The 18,457-nt window shown below is 43.2% G+C and overlaps 1 protein-coding gene across 2 annotated transcripts in view; it reads right to left on the reverse strand.

Moving 5' to 3' along the window:
* Positions 1 to 6,398: 6,398 nt before the first annotated feature.
* The window catches only part of LOC147444499 (callose synthase 3-like), a 283,316-nt gene continuing 271,257 nt past the window's right edge, over positions 6,399 to 18,457 (reverse strand). For both annotated transcript variants that reach the window (XM_086527094.1, XM_086527095.1), the window contains one exon: positions 6,399 to 7,333. In XM_086527094.1, the coding sequence (XP_086383220.1) occupies positions 7,049 to 7,333 (285 nt within the window). In that variant the 3' untranslated portion in view covers positions 6,399 to 7,048. The remainder of the gene's footprint in view (positions 7,334 to 18,457) is intronic.

The following is an 18,457-nucleotide window of genomic DNA, read 5'->3' on the forward strand; positions in this document are numbered from 1 at the left end:
TTATCAGAGCCTCATTCGCCACCATAAGTGCCCTATTTGGGTTGAGGTGGTGGATTTTTCTTGCACCTGGCGTCACTTTCTTCCCTTGTTGGCTGCCTAGTTGGGCAAGATCATTTGCCCTCATAAACTGGATACAAACACAAATCGTTTCTATATTTTGTGGGACACTCACATCTCTACACTAGCAAGCATTTTGGTTGATTTTGGGGACTATGGCTGGAAAGTGCCCATTCAAACTTAAATGGGGTTAATTTGCAATTTCTTGCTTTTGTTGTGGCAAATTTGGTCATACGCAGTCTGAACGTTCAGAACACAATCTGTAACGACATGCTTTAGTTGTCCCTTCTTCTCAACCTCCACAACCTCCTAAACCTTCTAATGAGGTACTAATCAAAATGATTTAGCTTGCACCTTGATGATTGGAGAGAATAAAGGCAAAAGAAAGCAATCATTATGGCAGACAATTCCTGCTCCTCGGAATGCAAAGATAAAAGAATAGGTTTCAATTTCTTAGGCTTGGATAGTGCCAAAGAAAACTATTAAAGCCCGCACTCTGACATCTTCTCAGAACTATGTTCCCTCATTGAAAAATGTTTCAAAAAATACACTCCCTTGTAATGACAACACTTCTTTGCTGAGGCCTGGGATTACAAGGGAAGCCTGTTCATCGCAAGGTGCCCCTCTCTTGAGTCCTCTTCGTCTAGGTTATGCTACGTCCATTGTATATACTGGAACGCCAATTATGGGATCACTTTATACTCACTTGTCATGGATTGGTGGATTTGTGGCCCCTTTTGCATGCAGATGACCGAGGATTCACATTTCAACATAATGCTCGATCTATGTATTGCGCTTGATTGGATCTGGTATCTTTTCAATATGAAGTAGTATGATGACTTTGTATGTGATACGATGATTGATTATACCATGTATCTCTTGGATTATGCTCCCATCTGCTTGAAACTGCACCTTGGCTCCTTTTCTACCGATGATTCCCTACCCAAGAAGAAACTTTTGCATGTCAATTAATGCTTATCTTAAGCATCAACTTTTTTGCACTATGATTGTGGATATTATCTTGCCTTTGACATCTCAAATGCATGTTGATATGGACACAAATTGGTTTTGATTTGCTATGCATGTTCAATGTGTCGTTTATTTGTCACAATTAAGAGACCAAAGGCATAAGATACTTGTCACATATTAATGCACTTGGCCAACACTTCCTCTCTTACAAAGACTCAGATGCCTGAATTACTATTTGCTCGCACTATGTTACGACATAATGATGAGAGGAAATTGGCCAAATTATAGAATTTAGCTCGCCAATAGGCTTTTACACACAAGGTTGTGCTTCTAAACAATTCTTCCAACATTTGCATCATTCTAGGTAGTCTCAAGCTTTCAAGAGAATTAAACTTTTGTTAGGATAGCGGACCTCCTCCTTACCGGAGCTGGCATAGGCCCTGCCATCTCATTATGACAAGATCTTTGAGGCTCCTTTAGCTCCCACACAAGAAGCTCGCCAAGCGCGTCATTTGTTTCTATCGCATGCTACTCCTATTCTTTCAATATAGCAAGCTCAAGACCTGGAAGTTGTTTTCATTGAGTTGGGATTGTATGCCAACTTGCTTGATTTGGGCCATTGGAAAGCTCCCGATTGGGATGGTCTTACTGTGGAAATTTTCTTTTCATTTTGAGGTGACCTAAAGTTTCCACTGCTCATAATGATGAATACGCCTGGGAGTAGTAGGAACTGCCCCTCCTCTTGGAAAAAAGGCCTACTCAAGTTGATTTTCAAGCATTCATTATGTGAAGAGTTCTCTTGTTGGAGATCAATTATGCTCATGCCCGTGGTATATAAATTGATGGCTAAAATTCTTGTTAATTGACTCAAGTGCTCGCTGCATGAAGGTCTACATCAATCTCATTATGGATTTATTCCACACCTCAGTTTATTGATAACCTGGCGAATTTCACGAGTGGCATGGAATACACTCAACATGATGTATTTATTGGTCATGCAAGTTGGAAAGGCCTTTGATACTGTTCTTTGGGACCACATTGCAAACACCATGCAACAATTGGGATTTGGACCTAAGCTCTCCTGTGTGGTATTTTTCTTGTATGCATATAGCTCTTCTGTAGGTTTGTTGGATGGATTTCTCACAGACTCTTGGCCTTCGGGACGGTCCATAAGGCAAGGATGTCCTCACACTGCTTTGCTTTATGCAATCGCCACTCACCCCCTGCTTATGTATTTGCATTTCTTGACTTCCACTGGTAGATTGCATGGCCGCATTACCATCTGGGCAACACTTTGTCGGCTAGGCTTATGCAAATGACTCTTTATTTACGCCTCGCAATCACTATGATGATGTGGAGAAAATTATGCATACTCTTCACTTGTTTGGATTGGCAAAAGCCTCAAAGTTACTTTTCGTAAATCCAAGTTATTACCTTTGAGTATGATTGGCATAAGCTATAGCCAAGGGAGATTGTTCCTCCACACATCATAGTTGCCATTTGGGTTATCGGCCCGCTTGGAATACATTAGCTGAGCAAAAAATAGATTGTGTTCTCTAGCGTCTGCATTCCAATTTAAATTATTGAAAATTATAGTGTCACTGACACAAGACAAGCAGTTAGTTATAGTTGGTATAGAGTTCACACTGGATGGACTCTTGCCTAGGAGTAACACGTGGCAGTGATACATGTAGTGGTCTAGTGGACACCGTGGCAGTGATACATGTAGTGGTCTAGTGGACACCGTGGCCAGATCACCACCACCACAGTTTGGGGATAGACTTAGCTGAATTGGGATATTTTGCTAGCCATTGGTGGCTCTTTATGATTATACATATATGTGGTTGGTTCTACTCATGGTACACACATCATCATCCACTTTCTATGGTCTTGCGTCTTGAGTCCAATGCCTCGACACCCTCATTGTACCTGTGAGTCCTGGGCTTGGAGCTGAGTGTGCTACCAACCAGGGTTTGTATGGTTCTATGAGTTGTCGAGTTCCAATGGGTTCTAAGTCTGCTATTGTGCTTTGAGTTGTTGTTCCATTGCTGTGATGCCTTCTTTCTATTGGAGTGAGGTTTTATGTATTTTTCACTGAGGTGCACCCACTGTGCAAGAAACACTTTCCCTGCTACAAGTGCTCTCATTTTTGGCATGCATGGAGGGACCTCAACTAAAGTCTCACTCCACTCCACTGAGCCTACAATGTTGAGGAGCTAGCTAGTTCAACTCCTCGCCTCGTCTAGTCTGCTTGGTCTAGCTGGTCTAGTCTCTCTCTTGTCCATATCTAACAGGAGTGGTCTAGCCGAGTCTAGCTTGGTCTAGTCTGGGCTTGGTCCAGTGGGTCTAGACTATCCATCAAGTTCAAGGATCTCGACGCCCAGAGTTTGGGTGGGTTTGTTGTCACTACATGACACATACAAAACACTCCAAGGATCGACAAAGCCCAATACTGAGCCCTCTGAAGTACTACCATGGAAAGCGCTAACCCTTCGTTCTGAGTAGAAGTCCACCAACCCCCTTACCCCTACCCTCCTACACATCTACCTCCACTCTCTCAACTAGTTCTTCCCCTCCCAGGCCAATTTCCCCAATACAATTATCACCCACTATGTTATAGCAAGCGCTCGAGCAACGGGCTCCAAAGGAGGTGGCCATGGAGGAGCTGGCAAGCGTTCTAGCTAAGGTGAACATCAAGTTTTTGACTTTCAAAGGACTCTCCACAGAGGATGCAGACAACGATGCTAGGAGTTTTGTCTCTCTCTACAGAGGTTGTCTTCTCAATAGAGAAGACGCCTACCTCATGCTCTTCCCGTCAACCGTGGATAGCTTAGGAAATAAATGGTACAGTCACTTTGCTCAAAACCACTTCACTACTTGGGCAACACTAAGGAAATATTTTTGTGACGCTTTCAGACCAGGTAACCAAGAAAAGGTTTTGGATGAGTTGGCAAACGTAGTGCTCCAGCCAAATGAGACTTTTGTAAAACTCATGACAAGAACAAAGTCTCTGATCGCCAAGCTTCCCCAACAACCAGGAGAATTCATGGTCAAGAAGTGGGTGGAGAAGGCACTTCCCAAGACTTCTTAGCAAGAACTCCGAGAGAGACTCCAACCTGAGGCCACCCTTGAGGAGTTTGTCGTTGCTGCTACTAGGATAGAAGGGGCAAGGAATCTATTCAACGACTCTCCTCAGGTAGAGACTACCTCAGTACTCTTGGAAAGTCCATCTGACCCCTTGACTTCTCTATGTAGAGAAATAGTGAATCTGATACAATGTCTGTGTAAAAGACTGAAACTGGAACTGAACTAAGCTAAAGTGAAATGAAATGAAATGAAAGGCTGAAATGTTGGAATCAAGATCCTATCCTATGATATCCAGCATCGGTCGTTGGCGAAGCTCATCAATGTCCTTCTCAGTGAGTACTCTGACTGGGCATCTCCCATGTCATGCAAGACCCTCTGATGCAGCTTCCACTGACGTCTCGATGACCCCCACAGTCGTGGGCGTCTGGATCTCCCAAGCTTAATGGCCCTGTCAGTCAATGTATCCCTAGTACAGGTGGACACTGAAGTCTGCTGTGATGCCTGCTCACCTGAATGTCGCGTATGTAGTCTGAAGGAATTAGTGATCTCCCTCTGTGAGTGTCTCCTACTGTCTTGTCTTCTCAAGAGGCTCTCCCTATGTCTGCGTAGCTCCAATAAAAATAGCTCAAGGCATCTCTGATCCTGATATCTCATAACTTTGGCCAATCATCGAAAACCCTCTCTGAATAGGCAGTGGAAACAATCTTGTATCTCATAAACGACTGGGCAGTGACATATGTGATGTAACTTTGTCTCTGGCTCTATATGGCATAACTGACAAATCCTGGCCTCTGCTGGTACTCCTTTAAATCTGTCAGCCTTAATCTCTAACTGATGTGATGATGTGCGCATCTGTCCAATAACACATCGTAATCCATGGGATAGATGAGTGCCCATGTAAGCGGGTCTGGTCACAAAACCATCCTCTGTAAGCTCAAGGAAATGCTCTCTGTAGGCTGTATCCATCTCCTCCTAGTGTCTAATTGAATCACGTCCTGTCTAATGAGCTGAGTGATCTCGGTCCGTGTGAGAGACAAGGAGGGTGCGTCCAACGAATATTGGAAAGGGGGTAATTTATCCATTTCAAAACCATGCAGCTTGAACCAAGCTGTCATCTGTGCATACCAACAAGAGGTGTCTCCCTGTGAGGCAAGCTGTTGAGAAGCTAGATGGGCATATCTGTCTCTAGGAGATTCCAAATACTGTATATGAAAGAAACGGATCTGGTAAGTGCCTCGATGACCAGTGGAGGAGCAGCGAGCTCTGCATGAATAATCTCATGCGATACAGAGGCCTTGGCCCTAATCATCCGAGAAATCATAGAGACCAGAGGCCTCTCCATGCACTTCCATCCATCAGTACTGCCAGCTCACCGGCTATGACGGTCCCACTGATCGTCCCCATAAAGCATAGCTGATGTGACCAAAGTGTCGAAAAGCCATAGTTTCGTTCGAGGTTCGTGAAACTGAACCTGCGAACACATCCTCTCCATCTTCCCTAAAGCTGCATATGCTCACGTTAGCCCAGTCTTTGCTGCTCTCCCCAAAGAGAACACTGGGACACTAAAGACCACACCAAGGTAAGTGTATGCATCTGTATACTCCACCGTCTCCTGACCATATGCAAAGGTAGGTGCAGATCGTCTGACCCACTGTAATGTGGTGTTGAACACCATAACCTTGGTCTTGCCAAGGTTCACCGATAAGCCGCTATCACTAGCAAATGTGTGCAATGTATCCAAATGTCGCTGCATTCCCTCTGAGATCAACACAATATCATCTACATATAGTAGCAATGAGATCCAAGTTCTTGGTGACTGTGCTCCTCTCTCAATGTAATCTGAAACCTCATCCACATAAATACTAAACAAAGTAGGGGAGAGTGGACAACCCTATTTCACCCCAATAGTGGAGTGGGAAAGCTCAGACACCCCCTTGAGAGTGTAGACTTGACCCACAACTGTCCTGTACATGGCCATGATCCCCCAAATCAGCTCGTGGGTACACCCATCTCTTGTAACCTGCGCATCAGTTGAGCTCTAGGGACTGTGTCAAATGCTTTGCGGAAATCCACAAAAGTACAGTAAATCCTCTTACCATGTGATCTTCCCTCCTCAATAATAGATCTGAGTGTCAATATGTGATCAAGAGTAGAAAAACCTCTCCTGAAACCTGCCTGTCTTGATGCTCGTAGCCTGCTCTCTCTGCCCATCTACTCAATTGCTGCTCAAGAAGAGAGAGAGAGAGAGAGAGAGAGAGAGAGAGAGAGAGAGAGAGAGAGAGAGCTTTACTAACATCTTCTAGAGGCCGAAATTGGCCTACGAGACAAATTGACTTACATGTCTGTTCAAAGGGAAAAATTGAAAATACTACTACAGTTTTGACTGGAAAAAGTTGAGAGATTAGGAAGACTACATGGATTCATGGAGGGATGGAGCTCTAAACTCAAGAGGGAAAAATGCCAGAATTACAGAGATTTGAGCTACAATATAATGACTTGTGTCAAATATACAAAGCACTATACAAGCATGAGAGCAATGCCCTGCAATGTAGCTCTCCCATGAACTGTTGAGATGACCTCTGCTGATACTTGAGACAAAATGGGCCTAAACCTCCTATGCCATCAAGATCGGAATCACTGTGTGAAGTAGCTCCTGCTAAATTGTGTTGCTTGCCTTGGCTCCCCCGGTTCTCATGATGTATCTCTCAGGGCTCCACAGAGAGTTAGAATGTCTATGACCTAAAAGGTACAATCTTCAAGTTGAGCTGGCTTTGATTATAGTTGAACACCGGTGTATCTCTTCCTTGCCCGCTAAGAAACTATAAAGATGAAGCCAATTCGAGAAGCATTTATGACATGATGTGTCATAATGGCGCAATGATCGGTCATTTTACTTATAATGTATACAGCAGTGGAGTCTACAATTTGATAACACTTAATCTGAATCTTCTGACTTATCCATCTTATATGCATTCTTTGGTACAATATTGAGAAACCAAGCCTTATTTTTCCACTTCTGTTGCCTGGATACAAGAAAGTTAAGGAAGGGTCTATTGAAAAGAATGCAAACTTGACATTCAGAAACTGCGGGGATCCATGATAATGCAGCTACAGGAGCAAATACCACAATTCCCATTATATAATCATAACATCTAGCTAATCCTTTTATAGAATTCCAAAGGCCTATTTTCTCCATGAGCCCTCTGCATGCAAGAGAAACCTGAAATTTCAAATGGATTCAATTATTGCTAATACAAAGTTCATACCAGTCAATAGGTACAGGATGTATGTTTATATTAGTTTCCAATTCAAATGTACTGAAAAACATACATTTCAAGAAGCAACGAACGATTTTTACAAACAAAGAATTTCCCCTATACATGATGCCTGGTAGGTTACAAAATGGTGTTCAAATAATTTTGCAAACATAAGTTCCTGATTAATGGCAACAAGAGTGAGTCTTCATGAACACAATCCACTACCTTGGACCTATCATATAAAAGGATGGAGTTAAAATGGACAAAGAAAAGGTCAAAGCTAGCTATATAGGAGTGGCCTGCTTTGACATCAGTACATGAAGTCCACGCGTTTCTCGACTTGTCTTCTTGTGACAAGAGATTCATGTGGTACTTTGCTGCTATTGCTGCTCCACTTCATGGCTTCACAAAGAAAGGAGCCCAGTTTACTTAGACTTTGAAAGAAATCTATGCCTTCAGAAATCTGAATCAGAAATTGTCCACTGACTGTTTCTCATCTTTCCAGATTTGCATCCTTTGCTCTCAGTTGTGATGCTCGTGGCACTAGCCTTGGAGCGTTCTTGAGGAGGAATAGCCATGTGGTGCATATGAGAGACATAATCTCTAACTTGACAAGATGTCGTGCAAAATCTACGGAAGAAGCTACTTGCTGCAGTCTATGCACTCGAGTCATGGAGGCATTGTCCCATTGGTGTAGAGTTTGCGATTGGAACTATTTTCTATTTCTTGCTGAAATCTAAAACTTATGACAAGAAGCAGATTCTACATGGCAAAGTGATTGACGCAGTTTCTCACAAACCTTTTGTGGATCCAGAAATAATATGCTCAAGGACCTATACCTTTTGATCCCATCTCTGCTAAAGTCTTCGACAAGATTATGGTTAGATCATCTGTCCAGGAATGCTTCGAAGGATGAACATCTACTTCAAAATGGAAAACCGTGTATTGCGTGGGCTTCATATCCCAAGTTTTTTGGGGGAGTGTTTCATTTAGTTCGAATGCTCTAGACCAAAGATTGTTGGACGTTTCGGTGAAAGGGCAGTCCCTTTGAGGACTTAAATTACCTTTTGCCTACTGAGAACTATTTGACCGATTGGCTACGGTGCTCACCCGTTCAGAGGTTTCATGCATATCCAACCCACGACCTCTGGGGAGTGTTTGTTTCAGTTCGAATGCCCTAGACCAAAGAGTGTTGGATGTTTCAGCGAAAGGGCAATCCCTTTGAAAACTTAAATTACCTCTCCGCCTACTAAGTACTCCAAGTTTTATTGGAGTCTCATGCACAAACACATGCACATTTTATCAAAGAACAATGCCTTTTGTTCGATAAACACCTTGAGTGGAAAGAACCCAAGGTAAAAATACAAAGCAAAGCGCATACGACAGAGGTGTAACCCAAAAATTTACAACAAATCAATCAAGTCTATTCTATGAACTAAGTCTCAGTTTCCTAGGTTCTAACTTTTTAAAGCTTCTACTGGTGAAGGAAACTGCTCTTCATGTAAAAGCTGTTATTTTTCACCAGCACTAGGAGTTGTAGAAGTAGAATGGGCTGGGTCTGCTGAAGTAGATGGGATATCCAAAGAGGCACACATTTAGTAGTCACACTAATAGTCTTTCAAAGACCGAAAAAAACTATAAGACCACAAGTTTAAGGATCTGGCAAGAAGTTACAAGAGAGGGAGATGATTAAACAAACATCCACGGACAGTAGTGTAGCAAGAAATCTATGTCATGTTCTCTATTGTGGGTGCTCCTTAGTGCAATGTGTAAGAAATCTCACTCCAAGCATAGAAACAAACACTGTAGAGCAATATGGAACAATGCAACATTAGACTCAAATGACACAACAGTAGACTCCAAACCCAAAAGAAGCTCGACTATTTCATAGAACCAATACAAACTCTTGCTGGCAGCACAATGAGCTCCAAGCTCAGGACTCACGGGGACAATGGGGGTGTCGAGGCTCCAATTGTGTGGTGTGCAAGTGCTAAATTGAAACACAAGACTCTAGACTCAATGTCTCATATAACACATAGATTTCCTCAAACAAACTGAGCATATATACAAACATGACGGGTAGCCAATGGCTAGCACTAATATCCCTGACAACACAGCTATGCCTATCTCCGAACTACAGTGGTGATGAACTCGCCACGGTGTCCTCTGAACCTTGGTCTACCATGTGTCACTGCCTAGTGTAGCAGGGCTACAGTGTCATTGGCACAGGATAGGCAGTTATTTACAATTGGTCTAGAGTTCACATTGGACGGACTCTCGCCTGGGTAGTGACACGTGGCAACGATACGGGTGGTGAGATAGTGGACACCGTGGCCAGATCACCACCACCATAGTTTGGAGATAGACTTAGCTAGACTGGGATATTTTGCTAGCAGTTGGTGGCTCTTTATAGTTGTATATATGTGTAGTTGGTTCTAGTTGTCGGAGGCATTATCTACTTTCTATGGTCTAGCATCTTGAGTCTTGTGTCTTGTGTCCAACACTGCACACCTGCACACTCCCTGCACATTGGAGCCTCGACACCCCCATTGTACCTATAAGTCCTAGGCTTGGAGCTGAGATGTGCTGCCAGCCAGAGTCTATACAAGTTCCTTGAGTTGGTTGAGTTCCAAGGTGTTCTGAGTGTGTTGTTGTGTCTTTCTTGTTGCTGATTCCATTGCTATGTTGCGTTTTCCTTCTGTTGGAGTGAGGTTTCACGCATATTGCACTAAGGAGCACCCACTTTAGAGAGCACGACACACTTTCCCTGCTACAAGTGCTCTCATTTTTGGCACGCCCAGTGGAACCTCAACTGAAGTCTCACTCCTCTCAACTGAGCATACATGGTTGAGGAGCTAGCTGGTTCAACGGGTTATGGAGATGCATATTCAGAGGGGGTGATGGATGATGATCAATCTACGACTGCTACAGGTTACAGGGTTTGCTATGATGATGCTATGGAAAAAGAAATTGATGCTATCTTTGTAATACATGCTGAGACTTGTGCTATTGAAGTGAAAAGATATTTGAATGGGAGTGCGAAGCTGCCAGAACAATTCGTGCCTATGTATGAAACAAGCGATGAGGTTTCCTGTGATAATACTCAGAAACTAAGTGGTTCTTCCAAGGAGGAAGATATGGAGCTTATGGATCTGCTTGATGATGAGCTAGAGGAATTTCGAGTTCCTTGTGACAAGAGCAGTGAAGAACATCCTGCAACATAGGATGAAGAGCTTATGTCTCTTTTGGATGATGCTCTAGAGGAGTTTGTGCCTACTAGAGAAGACAACCATGCAGCGTTTGTGGTATCAAATGAAGTGATGGAATTCAATGACTCACAAATGCAGATTGATATTTTGGAAACCATAGTGATTGAATTCATTTTTCCTCTGTGTTCTGCTATGATGGAAATTTGGGACTTTTTTGTTCCTATGCTATGAGAAAGTTTGTGGAGATGCAATATACTTGAAATATGATCATCCACTACCTTATGACCCAGGAGGTTATCATGCTAGCTATGATTGCTGTCGAAGTCTCCACGCCCAGATCTTGGGTGGGTCTGTTGCTACTGCATGACACATACAAGGCAGTTTAAAGATCGACAAAGCCCACTATTGAGCCCTCTAAAGTACTACCACCGAAAGCACCAACCTTTCTTGCCGAGTAGAAATCCACAAGCCCCGCTACTCCTACTCTCCTACGCATCCACCGCCACTCCCTCAACCAGTTTTTCACCTCCCAGGTCACCTTCCATAGTACACTTCTCACCAACTGTGTTACAACAAGCTCTTGAGCAGCAGGCTTTTGAGCAGGCAACCATGGAGGAGTTGAGAAGCGTTCTGGCTAAGGTGAACATAAAGTTTCCGACTTTCAAAGGACTCTCCACAAAGGATGCAGACAACCATGCTCGGAGGTTTGTGTCCCTCTGCATGGATCGTGGTCTCAACAGAGAAGACGCCTACCTCGTGCTCTTCCCGTCAACCTTGGATGGCCTAGCAGATAAATGGTACAGTCAATTTTCTTAGAACCACTTTACTACTTGGGCAACACGAAGGCAACAGTTCTGTGAAGCTTTCAGACCAGTTGACTTCCAAGAGAAGGTTTTCAATGAGTTGGCAAACCTAGTGCTCCAACCAAATGAGACTTTTGCAGAACTCATGACAAGAAAAAAGTCTTTGGTCACCATGTCACAAACTGGTGACATGGCCGGATACAAACACACACACACACGCAATTGCCGACGTGGCAGAGCCACCGGAAAATGCGCTGACTGCTGACGTGGCAGTGTACGGACAGATTGTACGGATGCCCGCTTTATGCACTGACAGACTGACGTGGTGGTTGTACGGAAATCCGCTTTATGCGCTTTATTCCGCCACTCTGTGTCGCATGTCGTCTCTCTCTTTCAGTTTAGTTGTTATTGAAGTGCTAAAAGCCTGTTCAATCTGTTCTTTTCTATTGGCATGTGGTGCCTGTCTTGTGACATGATCTTTATAAGTGGACAGAGCATCTGGACGCAGAGTCTAAGAGTTAACACGCGCGGGCTTAGTTGTACTTTGCACACAGATTAATATAAAAATAAATACCGAAAGAGACGCCAGCCTTTGGGGCCAATACCTCTTGGCATGGAACTACGCCGGGGCATGTCGTATCTCTTTCGTTGTGTCAGTTAAATTGAAGTGAATCTCTAGACTTGGGGCATCCAAGTTTGTTACAGTGGCATCAACGCACGACCGATTTCTCTTCTACCGGGAAATCCGATCCCTTATTTCGCGACACTTATGGATTCTAAAACGAATTAGTCGACTTGTTCTGCATGTGCTTCTGCATTTGCTGATGTAGGAGGAGATCGCGCAGAAGATTTAAACGACTTAATAGAGGAAGAGTACGGGCCACTTCGGTCTACTCAATACGAACTTCAAGAGATGGAAAGTGGACAGCAGATTGAGGAGTTCACAAAGCAGATAATTAAATTTGCGAAAGACCCTCAGTTTGCAAAATTTTTGTCTCAGCACACTCAGTGGTAGAAAGCCACTGAACCACCAATCAAACCGTCACTCAAGAAACCTTCTTCTGCGAGGATGTCTACAAAACAAGAACTTCAAGAGGTGCTTTAGAATCAGATTAGTCAGCTTTTGGACACCCAAAATCAATCCAAAAAGCAAGTGAAAAGCGCAATAAGGGGACTGACTACCCTGGATATTTGGGTCGTCAATCTTCTTTTGCATCTGCAAGAAAGCAGAAGACCGAAAGGGCAAAAAGAAAAGCTTCGGAAAGGGAAAGAAAAAGGCAAAGAAACTTAGATTCCACCCAGTTTTTGATAGCTCTATGGAGGAGTCATCCTCTGACAGTTCGGACTCCGATGACCATATGTTTTATGCAAAGAAGCACTTCTACAGAGCCAACCAATATGACTTCCTCGAAGACAGGAGCAAGAAAGCAAAAGAGTTTAAAGAAGGTGGACAGTCCATAAAATTTGAATCCTTTTCTGGATTCCGAGATGCTTCGAGGGCTTTGGCCTTCATCCAGCAGTTTGACATAGCCTTCTTTGGAGGGCATTACTCAGAGGACTCCAAGATTAGGAGGGCTGCATCTTTTCTTAAAAGGAAATGTTCGAACATGGTGGTCCACTTTTCTACTGAGGAAGAAGCTTCAGTCAAGTGGCTGAAATTTCAAAGGCTCTGACTTTTTCCTGGCTGACCCGGGAGTACGAATGGGATATACGAACCGCTTGGAACCATCTTCGGATGACCAAGGGAGATTCTTTGGATGCTTATTGCGAGAGGTTTTGGGACTCTTTTCTACCAACCTCTTCATTAAGAAGGTCTCTTTCAAGGAACGTATTGAGCGGTTTTGCTACGGACTCCCTACAGAGATCCAAGACTACTGCCTTGAACAAAAGTCAAATTCTATTCAAGAATTAATGGGTCATGCAAAACGGGGTTTCTCGATACATTCGAGAAATTTGACTTACCCCACTGATGAGATCTTGACTCAGAGAACCCGACAGACCTCCAACAAAGAAAGTAGAAAGAAAAAGGGTTCCCAAGAAAAGAAGGATAAGGATACACAACCCCAGCTCCTCTTCTAGAGGGGGCCAATTATATCAAAATGGGAAAGTGTTTTGGTTGCGGGGAACAAGGGCACATCTCCACAAAGTGCCCCAAAAGGTCACAGCAAGGACAAACTAAAGACAAGCCAGAGAGTTCTAGAGCAGCAGAGGAACGTAGCAGAAAAGGCAAGATGAAAGCAGGACTGGTACCACATTGCAAGGGTATTAACCCAAGCATGATTGATGAAAGTACAGAACTTTGCCGAGCTTGGGAAAGATCAAGAAGCCCTGATTTTCTTTGATGGAGGAACCAAGGTCAACTTCATTTCACCTAAATTGGCGGCGCGGCTCGAGATTACACCCGACAGGATGGGACCACCAGCAAAAGCAATTCTAGTGGCACCCGGACGGGACAGTGTCACAAAAATACGGAAGCGAAAACTGACTGTTAAATGCAATTTATATACTCAAGAGACTTTGGAGAGAAAGAGAGAAAGCTTGACACATCATTGGGGACCAGAAGATGGGCTGGTCCCCCCCCATAAAGAGAATATTTTTATTACTAAGGGAGAATTCTTTACAAGCACAGGAACGGGGCGAAAGCCCGTCCTCTATTCTTTCTTGTCCTCCTTCTGACTGAGAGAGTAGAAGAACTGCTCTCCTGACTACTAAGAGGATCTTTCCTCTTCTGTGAGATTTTAGGAAGCTCTCGTAGATGAGAGTCTATCTTCCACAAAACTCATCGGAAGCTCTCAAAGACGAGTCTATCTTCCACAAAACTCATCGGAAGCTCTCAAAGATGAGAGTCTATCTTCCGCTAACTATGTCTCTTCGGACATGATCATTCCTACAGTCAACCCACGAAGGAAACATACAAAACACACGCACACACGCTTGCTGTAATTTTCTGCACATAACCAGAAATTGTTACCTGAGCGCGTTCCAATGCCGAAACGGAGATCCTTTTCGCGACGAAAATGCTCCAAACTTTGTGTGTGTGTATAGTAGGTAGAGAGGAATAGTTTCCTACTAAAGCTTTGCTGAAATTCACCCTAATACAGGTGATTAGGGGCTGTAAACAGAGAATTTGTAGCAGCTAGTAGAGAGAGAAAAAGAGTTTTCTACTACTTTATGCGATGAAACTTCTCCCACAGCTGCCTATGACCATGAGAGGCCTTGTTCTAGGTGATGGGTGCACAAAGGCTCCACATACACCACAAGGTCCTGCTCTCAAGCTTCAATGGAGAGCTTCACTGCGTAGAGGACGTTCAACTTATGGGGGGTAGTGCACTGCCAACTTGGCAAGAGGGGGAGGGGCTGCTCTCTTATAGCCTGCCAGAAGAGGGGGCGCTAGCATGAAGAGAGGGAGTGAGAGAGAGAGAGAGAGAGATTGCATGGGAAAGTGTGCCATACTTACTTTAAAATTTAAAAACCATTCAACTTTTGACTTTAAGAATCCTATGCTAGTTAATGAAATGTGCAATTAAGTGCACAACTGCACACATAGATGCAACCGATTAAATTGTTAGCTGCTCCCCAGTGCAATGCCGTACCGACACTTCTCTGGCATTACCTGTTTGCACTTGTTCGGCCATTTGGTCGAGCGTAAATCATTTAAAAATACTTTAACTAACTTATCCTAAGGCCGTAAAATAATCAGGCCTTAGGGTTAATATTCTAAGGACCCCATCTCATTCCTGTGCTTGCACTAGCGCGCGTAATTTTCTGAGCCTGAAATTCGAGGCTACTATCTACCCCTTCATTGAAGACCCGATTTCCCAATCGCTAGGGCTTCAGGGTATTTTCTGCTAGGGTCTCCCTGAGGTGCACTGGCCCAAACTTGGGAGGCCCAAGAACTGCTAAATCTTTTCTGATGTACACACAACTAATTAGATAATTCTTTTCTCGTAAATAAATTAATTATTTATAAAGTCTGACTTAGTTACATCCCTCTTGGTTCTAAACAGTTGACCTCAACTGTAGAGCGTCAACATAACTGTGCAAGATGTCTGGGTAGTCCTTAAGATCGGACTCAGTCATCCACTTTGCATCTAAAGGAATGTAATTCTTGAACTTGACTAAATACTTTCGATGTAGACTCCCCGACTTGAGTTGTCTCTCCGAGTGGTGTATTATTTGTTCAGGATGAAGGATTTCCTCAGTCTCTTCGACTTCTGGAGAATCTTCTTGTACTGGCGCCACTGGAGGAGGTCCAACATATGGTCGTAGGAGATTGACATGAAAAGAATTATGGATGCGCCAGTGAGAAGGAAAATCCAATCTGAAAGTCACGTCATTGACTTTATCTGTAATTTTGAAAGGGCCGTAAAATCTATGGGAAAGTTTGACAACTTTCCCTTTGCCGACCCACTTTTGCAATCTAGCTTTCTCAACCGAAGCAGGACATATTGTCCTTTTTCTAGATTGAGATTCCTTCTGTGCTTGTCTGCTTTTCTCTTCGTTGCTCTTGAGTACGAAGAATCGCTTGCTTTACTTGTTGATGGGCAATATCAATATTGCGCACAAATTCATCTGCGGCGAAGATGTTTTCTTTGGTAACCATAATAGGAAGTAAGAGTGGCTTCCCATAAATAATTTCGAAGGGAGCTTTACCAGTTGAGGAATGTATGGTGTTATTATACGCAAACTCAACGATTGGTAAGTACTGTTCCCATTCGGATTGTCGTTCCGAAACATAGCACTTGAGGAGATCTAAAACAGTGGCATTAGCGATTTCGCTTTGACCATCTGTTTGAGGATGATAAGCTGATGAAAAGTCAAGCTTAGTTCCCAAGTTTTCAAACAATGCCTGCCAAAATAGACTAGTCATGCGGGGATCTCTATCGCTGACAATAGTCTTTGGCAATACATGGTGTTTAAAAATCCGAGCTAGAAATATTCTAGCCATGTGATCATCTTTGATCGTCTTCTTTACTGGAAGAAAATGTGCTTGCTTACTGAATCTGTCTACTATAGTCCAGATTGCATCATTTCCATTCTTGGATCGAGGAAGATCCGTGATAAACTCCATGGTAATACTTTCCCATGGCGTGTTAGGCACAGGGAGCGGCTGAAGCTTGCCATAAACTTTATGTCTGTCATATTTTACTTTTTGGCAGACTAAACACTCACGTACATGTTTTTCAATGTCCGCACGGAGTGTTGGCCAAAAGAAATACCTTTCGAGGGTACTAGTGGTGGAAGCAATTCCCCGATGCCCGGCATAAGGAGAATTATGTGCTTCATCCATCACCTTCTGTCGTAAGGGCTGAGCTATGCATATTGCTTGTTGACGATAGAGTATATTATCCCTGATGGAATAAGGTGGCTTTGAGTGACCAGTTGGAAGATCTGCCCAAATTGTGGCGAAGTCTGGATCTTGAGGATACATCTCGCTGAGAGATTCTAGTTCCTCATGATAAATTGTTGTTAGTGCATTGATCTTTGGACGCCTGGAGAGAGCATCTGCAACTGCATTCTTCGTTCTAGAAGTATGTAAAATCTGAAAATGGAACATTGAAAGAAAGTTGGCCCATCTCATCTGCTTTTCTGATAACTTTCTCTGTGTGAGAAAGTAGCGAAGACTTTGATGATTTGTCTTGATAATAAAATCAGCTCCTAATAGATAGTGTTTCCAAATGGAAAGAGCATGAATTACTGCCATTAGCTCTTTCTTGTATATGGAGACATGCAGCTCTGCATCTTTAAGGCGCCGACTTTCATAGGTTACCGCGTGACCCTCTTGGTTCAAAACTGCTCCTACACAATCTCCAGATGCATCGCAGTATACCTCAAAAGGTTTGCGAAGATCAGGGACAGTGAGAACAGGTCCGTGACTAGGTAGATACTTAAGCTTTTCGAAAGCTTGTTTTTGTCCAGACCCCCAATGGAATGGAATCCGCTTCTTTGTCAGGTCATGGAGGGGACCTGCTATCGCGGCAAAAGCTCGAATGAAACGCCGATAATAGGAACAGAGGCCAAGTAAACTTCGTACATCATGTACTGTAGTTGGCGTAGGCCATTCTACAACTGCTTGAATGTTATCAGGGTCCATTCTCACCTGATTGTGAGATACTATATGGCCCAAATAGTGGATTTCTTTTAGAAAGAACTCTCTTCTTAGCATTCACAAATAATTTGTGTTTGCGTAATTCTTCAAACACTAAGGCGAGATGCTTATAGTGTTTGTCTTCCGTCTCTGAGAAGATTAAGACGTCATCAAAGAAAACGCCTGTGAAGATTCTATATGAGTGGAAGATTCTATCCATCATTCTGTTGAATGTGGCTGGTGCATTCGTGAGTCCAAAAGGCATCACTAAGAATTCATACAACCCGAAGGTTGTTCTAAATGAAGTATTATGCACATCCTGAGGAGCGATGCGGATTTGATGATAACCGCTCTTCAAGTCTATACGACTAAAAACACTTGCTCCTTGTAACTTGTCAAGAATGTCGTCAATCCGAGGGATTGGAAATAGATTCTTGATTGTGATTTTGTTTAGAGATCTATAATCTATGCACATGCGGAATGTCCATCCTTTTTCTGTACTAGCAAGACAGGTGAACAATATGGAGAAGTACTAGGCCTTATTAAGCCCTTCTCCAAAAGTTCGTTAACCTGCTTGAGAATTTTCTCTTGCTGCATTAGACTAACTCGATAAGGGGGCTGATTTGGAGGAGAACTTCCTGGGATCAAATCAATTGTATGATCCTCAGGTCGCGAAGGTGGGAGTTTATTTGGAAGTTCATCTGCAAAGCAATCTTTATAACTTTCTACTAACATAAAAAAAAAGTCTTTTTTGCTCTTAGGAAGAAAGTTAATAAACAACACACAATCTCTCTCATTGCAAAAATCAAGTATGCTGAACACACTTTTTCATTTCTTTCTTGATGGCAATGTGATTGGCGATAGGAATACACCAATCACCTGCATCTGCAAGTACAAGATACTCCTTTCCTTTATGAGCAAAGGATAAGGTTTTCTGAACATAGTCCGGAATGGGATGCATCTTGTAGTGCCAAGGCATTCCCAAGA

This window comes from Adiantum capillus-veneris, chromosome 13, assembly GCF_014529385.1.
Source record: "Adiantum capillus-veneris isolate H3 chromosome 13, ASM1452938v2, whole genome shotgun sequence".
Taxonomy (NCBI): domain Eukaryota; kingdom Viridiplantae; phylum Streptophyta; class Polypodiopsida; order Polypodiales; family Pteridaceae; genus Adiantum; species Adiantum capillus-veneris.